General features: G+C 36.9%; 1 protein-coding gene across 1 annotated transcript; it reads left to right on the forward strand.

Annotated features, from left to right (window-relative positions):
- The first annotated feature begins 285 nt into the window (after positions 1-285).
- On the forward strand, positions 286-2479 carry LOC103710568 (transcription factor LAF1-like). The gene is made up of 3 exons (XM_008796344.2): positions 286-421; positions 771-900; positions 1866-2479. Exons 1-3 carry the CDS (start codon positions 286-288, stop codon positions 2407-2409), a joined length of 810 nt encoding a protein of 269 aa, XP_008794566.1. The 3' UTR covers positions 2410-2479.
- The last annotated feature ends 10598 nt before the right edge of the window (positions 2480-13077 follow it).

Here is a 13077-nt window from a genome sequence, read left to right on the forward strand (position 1 = left end):
TATTTTTCTTTCGCAAACCACGGAATGCGGAAAAACAAACTCCGAGACGTGCTGTGCAAAGAGTGGCTAAAACTGTCAGAAGACTTCTTCCCTCGTTTCTCATTGCATTGTTTTATTTCCATGTAATTGTTTAATTTGTTATTGTGTTACGAAAATTCTCCATCCTAGGATCGATCGCCCTTTAAATTGTAGCCATCTTCTCCGAGTGCATCACGAAAGGCTGAGTTATCTCATACTTGCTCAACTATCCATATTGGATAGCTGGCCTACAGGCATTTAGCGGCAATGAGATGCAAGACATGCGAGAAACCAAAGGTAAGCTATCGGAAGGGGTTGTGGTCGCCGGATGAGGACCAGAAGCTGAGGGATTACATCCTCAAGCATGGCCATGGCTGCTGGAGCACTGTTTCTGCCAAAGCCGGTGAGTCTACCCATTTCCATCGAAGCCTTCCAGGTAGTCAGCAATAACTTTTGCTTCAGAAACATGTTTCAAGAGATCCAATGTGATGAACTTGCTTTCATTTGCATCATAAAGAACCAATTTAATTATCTACGTATTGTACTTGGGTATTTGATATAGATTGCATGAAGCTGGTCCATTGACCATCCTTTAGCCCTTTGTCTTTGCCATGAAAAATAGAGCAGTCTGCTTTATTTGTTGATGAACTTATAGAAGGATTTGAGATAACCGACAGAACTGAGAATCTCAGCTGAAATAATATTTAACAAACAATGTCTGCGAAACTCACCAGTTCTCTTTTCTTTTCAAGGCTTACAACGAAATGGAAAGAGCTGCAGATTGAGGTGGATCAACTACCTGAGGCCAGGACTAAAGCGTGGCATTTTCTCCGCTGAGGAAGAGGAAACAGTTATAAAGCTTCATGCCATATTGGGCAACAAGTAAGCAGTTCTCAAGTGTATCTGATCTCTCCAAGTCTTCTGTTTAACCAAGACCAGTTAACACTTACGTGTTACCAAGTTTAACTTTCTTCTTCCTCCCCCTCCTCCCTTTTCCTTCTTTTTTCTCGTTTCAGAAAAGATATGATCTTACCTAAAGAATTGCAACGCTCTTCGTTTGAGATCATTGAAACATACGATTTGATCATGGGACAGGACTAGTTCTTCCCAGAAATGTCGACCGGACTTTAGTCTGCCGGTTGGCAGCTCTCTCCTTACCACATGCTATGGAGAGGGGCCAAGTTTGAGTCTCATGATCCAATTAAACACTTGTGGTGATGTTAAAGTTTTGAAAATGATAGATACATGACAGAGTTTAAGAGGGTTAAGATAAATAATGAGTTTGCTAGGTTCCTTGAAAGATAAAAGAACTTACTTGGATTTGCAAGAGTCACTGGATGACGGACGCCAGTGACCTACCTAGGTTTGATCCCACCCTCACCCTGATCTCGGCTGGGTTCTTCCCATCCTTCTTCTCCGAAAACAAAATAAAAAGAAAAAAAAAAGCAACTCTAGCCTAACAAATACAGAAATATACTTTTTTTTTATTACAGATCGTAATTTTTAGTCCGGCATGCAGTTTGAAAAAGCTGAATGGACTATTGTTCGAAAGCTTCATCTTATTTCATTAGCTATTTTTCATTTTCAAATGAATAAAAGTTGCCATGTTAAGCAACCTGATTGGACTCCCTTTCATTGTTTTTCTGATAGTGTCCTTTCAATCGATATTGATCTTCCAAAGATCTTTTTATATCTTTATGTATATGCTGAGTCGCGCGTATAGCTCTCCCTCCTGAGTGATAAAGACACCATGTCCATTCATCTATCATGCCATCTCTTGTTTTTGTTATGAAAATTACTGCAATATGAGCAAACCGGCTTAATGATATCAGCGTTTGGTCTCATAGGTGGTCTCAGATAGCGATGCACCTACCGGGAAGAACGGATAATGAAGTGAAGAACTACTGGAACTCCTACCTTAAGAAGAAGGTTGTAAAGTTAGAGGGATCAAATTCTCATGCCTCAACAACCAAATCTCAAGACTCAGCTAACCAAAGCCCAGAGATGAGGCAGATTTCTGAATCTCTTGAGCCACTGGAGCCACCCATGCAAGGTAGTATCGACCATGATTCTTTTGAAGGGACACAACTTCCGCCCTTTCCCAAAGTTCTGTTTGCAGATTGGTTATCCATGGACCATACCACCAGCCAGAGCTTGCTAAACTCGAATGCTGGAATGAATTGCCAACTGGACTCCAATTCGAATGCTGATGTTTTCCAGTATGGTTCATTTCAAGTTGATGATCCACCTAGCAGTGATTTTCTTCATGGATTTGGAGACAGCAGCATCTGTGGGGAGTTTCAGTTACAGTTTGAGCATGGAGGTCAGATCCTGGGAGGTGCATGTTACAATTATCTGTCCATGGATGATAATGGGGTTAGTTTTACTTGATTCATCACATAAGATTATGAATGTAGTAAGAGCTGAGATCAAATGTTCTACTTGTTAGTAGATGTCACATTGACTTTTTTTTTTTTTGTGTGTGTGTGTGTGTGAGAGAGAGAGAGAGTTTACCATCAATGCATTTTATGAGAGAGAATGTACAAATACTGCTATCTCAGAACTAGCTTTCTGCAGGAAGCATGGGAAAGGATATAATATATCAAGGAAAAAATTTCTCACACTTGCAAGAAACATGAATTAGGGATCAAAATTGGATGGGAAAAATTGGTTGTATTTTATAAATTCTTTCATTTCTCATACTTGCAAGAAACATGAATTAGGGATCAAAATTGGATGGGAAAAATTGGTTGCATTTTATAAATTCTTTCGTCATTCCTTGCCAAAAGATAGCTTCATCTTCCATGAGCATAAATTCTTCTATCATTTGTCATAGTAAGTATTCAGAATTATCAGTGGCTTTACTTTCTTTACCTACCAACTCTCATATAGAAACTATTCCCTTCATTAGCATGTTGGTGCATATATTACTGGTTCAGTACCTTTTTTTTTTTATGGGAACCGCTGTATAAATAATAGGCATTGAATAATTATTATGAATGATAATGAGAAATAAAGGGCTCATTTTTTATGAAAGAGTTGGTAAAGAGTATTTCAACTCTCGTCACATATTTTAGTTTCAGCGTGCATCCATCTCATCATTCCTTTTTCTAAAAAGACTAGTAGTTAAGGGACCACAAAAATCCCCTTAAATAATATGACAAACTACTTTAAAAAATGAAGTGTTAGAGAGATGCAAGAAAGAAATATTATTTACTACTCATTTGTGAGAGTTGGATGGTTGAATAGTTTTGGCTCAGAAGGCCATCTATTTGTCTCTTGAAGAACATGATGAACAGTTCCCAAACAGCCAAGTTTCGCCTATGCTTTGCTGGTTATATAATAAGAGAACAAATTCAATTCAAGTGTTCAGAATTCTTTTTTGAGAAAAAAAAATGTTCACGATTCTAACTATACATAATTTTTTTTCTCAAGAACAATGGATGGGATCAGTAAATTGTTTTAGAAACAAAAGGTGATAGGTATGTGGGAATGAAGTCCACCCGAAAGGAAGAGTAATCTAATATTATTCACCTGCCTCATAAAAAGAAGCTTATAATGCAGACTAGAATACCCTATGAATCAGAGATAGACATGGTTGTATATTCGATCTGTAATTCCGTGTCAAACTATGATGGGGCAACCGATGTTGCAAAGAACACTAATCTTCCAAATTGTGGTTCTATAGCCAATCTTATATAATTGAAGCCAATCGGATGATGAAACAAAAACTAGTCTTTATTTTTTTAGGAAAAGGAAAGTAGCCTTTCAAATGATAAAATTATGTTCCATTTAGACTAATGAAAAGAGATGGCATGCAAAGATCTAATCCTTTAATGATGAGCTACATTAAAGATTGCATCCATGTCTACACCAAAGAGTACTTAGTACAACGGACTATAGTTATTTATACATATGTATATGAAGTAAAAACAGATTATAAGCAGTGCCTGAGCTGCTGAGCATGCATGGTTAAAATTTGAAGTTTTCCGCTGATATGTTCTGGTCAGTGTTGATGGTTAAGAATTTAGTATATTATGTAAATAATGATATTGCATTTAGTTTAAGAATGTAGTGGTTTTCCATTTCAAACCTTTGTTCATCCTAGCTTCAGCATGAGCGAGGTATTTTTTTCAAGCTCGTCAGGCCAACAATTCTTATCCTTTTTTCTTTTTTTTTTGAACAAAACGGTAGGGAAAATCCTATCGCACAAGAATTGCAAAAGAATTCTACTGTACAAGTGGATATTATTATCTTTAACAAGGCATGTACAGGCATCCTACTGTTCAAACTCTCACCCATGAAATATGATGGCGTTACTGATGGGCATGAGCATAAGACGGAAATGAGAGATATAGCAACCTAATTAAAATCACTAGAAGTTGACATATCTGAGTCATTTCTAGTCCACTTTGTGAGTATCTCTCTACACCCTAAATATGCAGTATTATTCAAACTTAAATGTAACACGGAGAAAAAATGACACACACGGGGATTAGCTTCTACCCATGTATTGGAAAGGATAATACCATGTCCATCCAGCCTTATAAAATAAAGGGGCATATAACATCACCCCCTCGATCCGAGAACGTGAGCTCGGGGTCACAGCTACAACCGTACATTTATAGAAAACTCTTTCCATGAGCATATAAGGCATTCTGATCATGATATCATAAACAAGTAGTAGAAATAATTTAAATAATAATGTTCAAATGCTAATTAAATAATAAAACTAAAAGTCTTACAAAACCAATATTGATATTTTAAAATCTTGCACCAACTCTAAAATAAAATTTAGTTTAAATAAAGATATCAAAATCTTGTCTCTAATCACTCTTCCATGATAAATTTTCTAGTCAAGCTAATTCTTTGGATCTGTTAAAATAGTAAGAAATTATATAATGAGCTAGACAACCCAGTAAATAATGAATACCTTAACTAGACAATTCATGTAATAACATAAAATATAAATATAAATTACAGTGAATCAGTACAGAGATATAATTAATTCTGTTTTAAAACACAAATCCATTAAAATTCATATATTTCAAATATTCATATTCAACTCAACAGCCTTAAACTATAGCCATACTTATATCCTATGGCTAGGCTAAAAATAGAACTGCATTTATACCTTGCGAAATGGGCCAGAATACAGCACTTATACCTTGTAGCGTGGGCTAGAATACCATACTTATACCCTACGAAGTGGGCTAGTATACCAACACTTATACCCTATAGAGTGGGCCAGAATACCACACTGCGGAGTTGGCCAGAATACTACATTTATATTGTGAGGACCCATGCGAGCGTGTGTTTAGTCCCACATTGGTTATTCGCTGGGTAGATCTTGAGTATTTATACAAGATTAAGAAATCCAAATAATACCTTCCGGCTAGCTATTATGGGTGAGATCCTGACTTGTTACAAATGGTATCAGAGCGAATTCGGCCTATAGCCTATGTGGACTAAAGGACACTGCAATACAGATTCATGAAGGCTGACCATGGGTTGATTGTGGTGCTTGTTATTAGATTTAAATACATTTGAATCCTTAGCATGACGAGGACGTTAGGGCTTGAACGGAAGGAGTATGTGAGGACTCGTGTGGGCATGTGCGTAGTCCTACATCAGTTATTCGCTGAAAAGATCTTAGATACTTATTATGTGAGGACCGTGCGATCATATGTTTAGTCCCACATTGGTTATTTGGTGGATATATCTTGATTATTTATATAGGATCAAGGAACCCAAAAATACTTTCCAACTAGCCTTTTTGGGTGAGGTCCTGGGTTATGACAAATGGCATCACAATAGATCTGGCCCATAACCTATATGGACTAGGAAATACTGCACCACAGATTCATTGGGGTTGACCACGGGCCGATTGTAGTGCTTGTGATTAAATTTAAATCCTTAATCTGATGAGAACGTCAGAATTTAACGGAGGGAGTATGTGAGGACCCGTGCGAGCGTATGTTTAGTCCCACATCGGTTATTCGTTAGGTAGATCTTAAGTATTTATACGGGATCAAGAAACCTAAATAATATCTTTCGGCTAGCCATTTTGGGTAAGGTCCTGGTTGTTACATATATCCTATGGTGGGTACATTTCGAGCGCGCTTTCCTGCGCGTGAGTGCTTGGGGAAAAAGTAATTAGGCCGGTGCGAACTGGCCCAGTTTGCACCGGTACAAGTAAGGAACCAACCGGTTCCGATCCAAACTCCGGCCCGGTTCGCACCGGTACAAGTACGGAACTGTTTTTATATGCTGTACCGTACCGGTGCACGTCGGCACCGGTTCGGTACAGGCTTTTCGGTCGGTTCAGCATACCTTGCCCAAGATTACTTGCTCCCTAAATATTAGAAATTTGGGTACATACATACCATTCTCTATCTTTAATAATGAGTACTTAAGAAGTAAAATTCCAGAAACATAATTGTTTAAGACTTTCTTATCTTTATTTCAAGAGAAGTTTTCTTAGGTTATTGAGTTTGTAATGTTTTATATGGATAAGTAATATCCTTTTATGTTCCTAGTGAATTCATAAGGTTTCTACTTATTTGATACACTGTGGCAAAGCTGCAAGAATTTAATACTTTTGTCTTTGCATTGCTTCAATTAAAATATCTATTACCTAACTTTCTTCTTTTCCTTTGGCAAGTGTAGTTTCATTGGGTTGAGATTTTGACTCTGCAAGATGCACTATGCTTTATTAATTAGCTCGTTATCCCATGTTACTCATCACCAATATATGATATTAAAGTTGCAGGATTGCTAATGTTTTGTTCTTTATCTGTCTTATTTCCATGTTTTTAGGGAAATATTTTTCGTTATTTTCTTTTGTATATAACCCAGTTTTTGTTTTGATTGAGATCTTGACCGAGATATCATTTTGTATCAGTGTTGAGCACCCACCAGTACAATATATTCAAACGTTGGCACCTTATCATCTCAGCTAGTATTAATGAATGTGTCATGATATATAAATCGACACAATATAGATTATTCCCTCATTTTTTTTATTACTTCAATAACTCTTCTGGTATACAAAAATAGCAACATAAATGTCTTCAAGTGGTAGTAGATTTGGTTTTATTATATCAGCCGAGATATCGATTTGGTTCCTAAATGCCTATCCATCTCTTAGAAGATCTAGGCCCATTCCAAAATTTCCCCATCTTTTCTGTCTCAGCCAAGATAATCAGATATTTGGTTCAGCTTGGCATCAGTCGCCTACTGAGACGATTGCATCACATCTTTGAAAACCTTGCTCATAGCATGCTACACCAAGAAGCTTTTATAAAAGATCCGTCAAGGTTTCTTTGAGTTACCCAAGCAAAGCATCAGAGGTTGGTCCTAAAGAGAAAAAGCTCAGTGAATAAGATGCATAAAGCTGATGCTGAATAGTTGGGATAAGAATATATTATATATGGTTATGGTTATGTGCTGCCTAAGGATCTTATGTTGTTTATTTATATCTTGTATTATAGTATTTATGCTACTTAATAGTGAATTCTGATAGAGAGGTTATCTTTTCTTTAGTTGGGTAGACAGTTATGGACCAGCTTTCATTTCATATTTTGGTGATATGTGTACTAGGTAATAATTATCTCAAACTCCATAATATGTTTTTGGGCTTCTCGTAGACAGAATATTTTGAGTTCCAACCTGATTTAACGCAGTCTTCTAACTAGATTCTTGCTTTATGTATTTCTCAGAACCCAAACTAATATTATGCAGGATGAATACCTAAATGCTCAGTTCTTTATTATGGATTTGGTCAGAAGTTCAAGAACAAGTCATGGAGAAGCAAACCAAATACAGATTCTACTGATAGGATTATTTCAGAGGTTGCGAATTTCAGGCGCAGAGTTTGATCCCCCTCATTCTGCTCGAAAGGTTGATATCTAGCATCGAATATGTATATCATTAAGCTTTTTATGTATCTGTAGAAGAGGGAAAGCTAGTCTTTTTCCAGTTCTAATGTAAAATGAGGAGCCAACTTGGGTTTGGTTGGTTAGCTCTATGTTATGTTTTTTTTTTTTTGGTAAAATGAGGAGCTAGTAGCTGCATTGCAATAGAAACCTCTTAACAGTTACAGGAGACAAATAAGCATACACCACTCACATGTGTATCACAAGAGCATGGAAATAGGTCTATCTTATATTGTTAGCTGCATATTATGCTAAACAAAGTCAAGCTTAATCAGAAGTCTATAGCAAAACTTCATCTAGCAATCTGACATGGTACAGGAGTGGACATTAAATTGGTACAACCATTGGTAGGTGGTAGGAATATATCCTTGGATACTTCTATTACATGTGATATGAAAGCAAGAGGAGATTTTGGGTTCATATTCTATGCAGTTTGGAGAAGATATAGCTAACAATGTTGGACTTGAAAATTGGTTTTTGTAATAGTTTAAAAAGACTCTGGTTAAGTTATATACGAAAAATTGTTTCTCTCTCCTCAAGTAGTTCATGGAATCAAATGTAAAATTTTACATTATGACAGGATTTTCCATTTACTTATTGTTTTCAACTATAGGTAATAACAACAGCCATCATAACAGTTATACTTTATTTTAAAAAAGAAAATCCAGCTCAGAGGTTTATCTGTGCAAATATATTAGAGTTGCATGGGAACCGTTAGGTGGAATTGCTCGGTGTTGGAGTTCCTTTGCCTTTAAAGTTGATTAATTAACACCTTGCATTTAGAAAGCATGGGGATGATGAGGGCTGGCTCAAACCAACCATTTAATGGTTTATTTTTTCCTTTTAAAAAAGCACAAACACATGCACATGAATCAGGATTAGTATACCCAGAAATGTCAATAATTTTATATTTTTACTGCGTTATTTTAAGTTTATAATTATTTGGATAGTTTTTAAATAATTATTTGGATTTTCTCATTGCAACGCCTTCCAGATAGTGCACGTACACTGGAAGACAAACAGGATCGTAGACTGGGTTGTATCTTACGCTGCGCAGCACTTAGGAGAGGTATTTTAGCCACATCGGGTCGGGGGGGGGGGGGGGGGGGCTTCTTCGCACCTGAGCCAGGTTCTAGTCTCTAATTCTGTTGGCTGGTCCTACACTAGAGTGGAGAGTAGGATGAACAGCCGTTGTAAAAAAAAAAAAAATTAAAAAAAATTGCAAATTCTAAAAAAATTCTATTTCGAAAATTCTTAGTGGTGGAATGGAATTGTTGTGAGCTCCGCCCTTGTAGTTATGCCTTCATGAAGCCAAAATCGATCTTGGGTGGGAGGGACCAGAAGTTTGGGAAAGTTCTGTTTTTCCCTGGTGCTTGTAATTTTGTCTCAAATTCAGATCTATCAAAGCAAGAAACTGCACAGTTTTAACTCCCAAACTTGAACATGTCCCTTCCGTCATGGCTCAAATATGAATCAAGGGTCTGCAAACTCTAACTGGGCATAAAATTTAACTAATTTTGTCCCAAATATAACTCAATCTGAATTTGAGTTATGGAAGGAAAACAAGCTCTATCAATTGATGTAAAATGAAACAGGTTTCCTTTATTATGGAAGAATAGATGGATTTTTTTTTGGAATCATGCACCTTACCAAATTTCAATTAATGATATGCTTGGCTCTTTCTCGGAAATGAGTTGGGTTGCCACAGGGTGACAAGTGCTGCTGCACGTGGATGGTGATATAGATTGCGCATGCACCCTATGTGTCATGCCCTAAACTCAAAGCATAACAGACACTGCATACGTGCATGGCGGACCATTCAAGCATGTATGGCTACAGATCGTATCATAATCTTAGAGCAATAATAATTCTTCGACTCTTGAAAATTTATTTAATTGTGATCTAAAACAAATTATTCTCATAATCAATTGTTCTAGAGTGACATAAGTCAAAATATGTTAACTAATTCAAATCAAATAAAATATTCTAATTACACTAGTCTAAACTAGAGCTCCAATAATTATGAATATCTTTCGAAGATTTAGTGCACTTCTCCAAGTTTCGAGCAATCATGATTCGGAATCTAAGAAATAGAGAAAGAAAGAATAATGAGCTACACTAGCCCAATAAGCAACATAACACCAAAAAATGAAATCTAAGCATACTAAATAAATAAATAATTAAAGAACATGACGATGACTAGGAATAAATCAATTTTCGAATAATACGTGTATCTCTTTTGAAATTTATTATTATTTTCATAAACTGATAATAGAAACCCAACATCAGACTATGGCCACGTAACCTAGTGGCATGGGTCAGAGATAGAAAGCACAAAGTGCCAGATGTCACTATTCTAATCACCGGTGGCTCAATGTCGAAACCAGTTTTTTAGATTACAAGTTGACAGGGCCAAAGAATAATTCCATTGGTGGGGTTCGATCATAGTCGTGCTGAGAATACATACATATAAAACAAATTTTTTAATTTATCAGTCATATTTTCTAAATCACATAACATATCTTAAAACAATTATTATCATTATAATAACATGTATGACCCATTTAATTAAGTATAAAATAAAGATTATATTCAAAGATAACAAACTAATTGTAACTTTACCAAAAGTCAGAAAACATAATTTTAAGCATTAGGTTACTTACTTTCTTTTGTTTCAAAATCCCACTTCAGATAGACAGATTAGGTTCGCATGCTTTAATATCATTAAAATATAATTAACTTTATTATTATCTTAGAAGCCAAGCAAAATTAAAATACTATTGTGGATAAACTATCATGTTTTCCAAATTACATGACATATCTTAAAATAATTATTATCATTATAATAACATGTCTAACATGTTTAGTTAAGTATAAAATAGAGAACATATTCAAAGTTAATAAACTAATTATAACTTTACCAAAGGTCAAAAAACACACTTAAAATGTTAGGTTATTTTCTTCATCTTCCTTCAAAATTCCACTTCAGATAGACATGTTTGGTTCGCTTACTTTAATATCATTAAAATATAATTAACTTTATTATTATTTTAGAAGCCAAGTAAAACTAAAATACTATTGCGGATACGGTCTTATGCCCAAATCAAGGTGAAGAAAAGGCAAGGTCGATCAGGGGCAGTACCCGACTGCATGGTTTGGTCTAAATAAGGTGAACTGAACCAATCAAGATGAGCTATGTTTAAGTGGCTCAATAAAAGTCAAGAATAACCAAATTCTAGGAGGTACCTAACAAGGCTGAGATAATAGGGCGGCCTATCGCTCGAGTACCAGAGTGGTTCAAAGCTTCCACATTAGAGTCAGCTGGGATCCAAACAATAGAAAGATAGGATCTCAAACCAAGATCCCTAGGCATGCTTAGAGAGAGAAATAAGAGAAAGAAAGGATGAGAAGGAGAGAGAAAGAAAGCTTCTCTTTCTAATCAAAGAAGAGGAAGGAAGCGGGTGGTGCCCGGGGTCAGAGGTCTACGACCGGACAAGAGAAGACCGACAGCGACGGGCGGTCGACGCCGCCAAAATAGATCAAAATAAGGTTCTAACCACCTAAACCATAGATCAAATGCATCACGGTGGCTGGAGCTCTGGCCACAACTTCTAGCCACTACGAGGGATCAAGGGAAGCCTCCGACGGCAAGTGTCGATGATGAAGGCAGTCGGAATCGAAAGAAAATAGGGTCACTTTCCGAAAATAGAGGAAAATAGGGTGCTACCCTTTTCGGCTAAATTTCGGCAATCACCGACCGGAATCAATATTTCAAAAGGTCCGAAAGGAAGAGGAGAGGAGTAGCTCGAAGATGGCAGGGTCCTTACCGATTTTCCTACGGCGATTGGCCATGGAGACGGTGCGAAGGCGATCGGCATTCGGAGAGAAAAAAATGAAGAGAATGTCGGTGGTGAGCTCCGATCAAGGATGGATCTCTGGTGTGGGTGAGAGAGGAATTGGAGAGGGTTTCTAAATAAGCCCGGTTGTGATGGGAATCCGACGTAGAGTCTGATTCCATCCGATGACCTCAAGAGGAAGAAGACTCCGATCGGAAGTCTCTTCTCCCTAGACGCATGCGCGATATGTGCCAATTTTTTTTTTTTTTTTGGGTTTAGGCCAAAAATGGTTGGGCCGGTCAAGTGGATCGGGCTTAGTTTGCTGGGTTTTACACTATGTACCTCAGAAATTATGTTCTACACCTGGTGTAACAGTTCAACAGCACACTAGACCAATAAAATACATGCAATCTGTTGAGATTGCTATCAAGTAAAATAACAAAAAAAGAATATAGAAAATGAAATAGAGAAGAGCTAGTTCTTGGAGAAAAATCTGGAGAAATATGGCCTCCGATGCGGCGAAGAAATGCAGCACTTAGGCGTACAGGGCAACGGAAGTGTCACCATTCGAGGAAGAGGAGGCAGGGGAAGGCAGGGAGAAGCCATTGCTCGTGGTGCCACCGACAGAGGTGATAACCGTGGCCTTAGTGCACCACCACCATCACCATATGAGGAGTAAATTGCATAGCAGGGGGTAGGGATGGCATTTTATGATTTGATCTGTCAATCCGACATGTAAACAATCTATTTTAAGTAGGTTGAAGTTTGACATAAATGGATTTAGGTCATAAATAGATCGGTTTCAAGTTCAGATCTTTGACCCTTTAACCCGTTTTGATTCGATTAATAAATAGGTCGGATCATGATATGATCTATTTAAAATCTATTTAATTTATTTATATTTTACTTAATTCGATCTGTTTAATTTCTTTAAGTCTATTTAATCTATTAAAATTTTATTTAACTTATTTAATCTGTTTAACTTGGCTTAACATGTTCAATGGGCAAGTTAAAAATTTTATTATATTTAATAAATAAGTTAATTTCGAATTGATGAATTTTTGATCTCATCCGCGTTCAAATTTATCGGTATCCTACTCTTTGCGGTGCATGACGGGGCACGGGTAGGGGAGCAGGTCACCGATTTTTTTTTTTTTTTTGTCCCTTTCTGATATACCGCTTGAGCTGTTTCACCGAGTGTCGGATATAATTTCTCCGGCACATGCGCGTAGGGCTTGACATCGCTATCCGTGCTCGGATAGCGCCCGCCACCAGTATTTTTTTTA

This window comes from Phoenix dactylifera, chromosome 2, assembly GCF_009389715.1.
Source record: "Phoenix dactylifera cultivar Barhee BC4 chromosome 2, palm_55x_up_171113_PBpolish2nd_filt_p, whole genome shotgun sequence".
Lineage (NCBI taxonomy): Eukaryota > Viridiplantae > Streptophyta > Magnoliopsida > Arecales > Arecaceae > Phoenix > Phoenix dactylifera.

Bases quoted from the DNA above. Each gene is read 5' to 3' on its own strand.
- LOC103710568 (XM_008796344.2), top strand. From the start codon at position 286: ATGAGATGCAAGACATGCGAGAAACCAAAGGTAAGCTATCGGAAGGGG. The intron at 422-770 runs GTGAGTCTACCC...TTTCTTTTCAAG, and splicing joins CACTGTTTCTGCCAAAGCCG to GCTTACAACGAAATGGAAAG. The intron at 901-1,865 runs GTAAGCAGTTCT...TTGGTCTCATAG, and splicing joins CATGCCATATTGGGCAACAA to GTGGTCTCAGATAGCGATGC.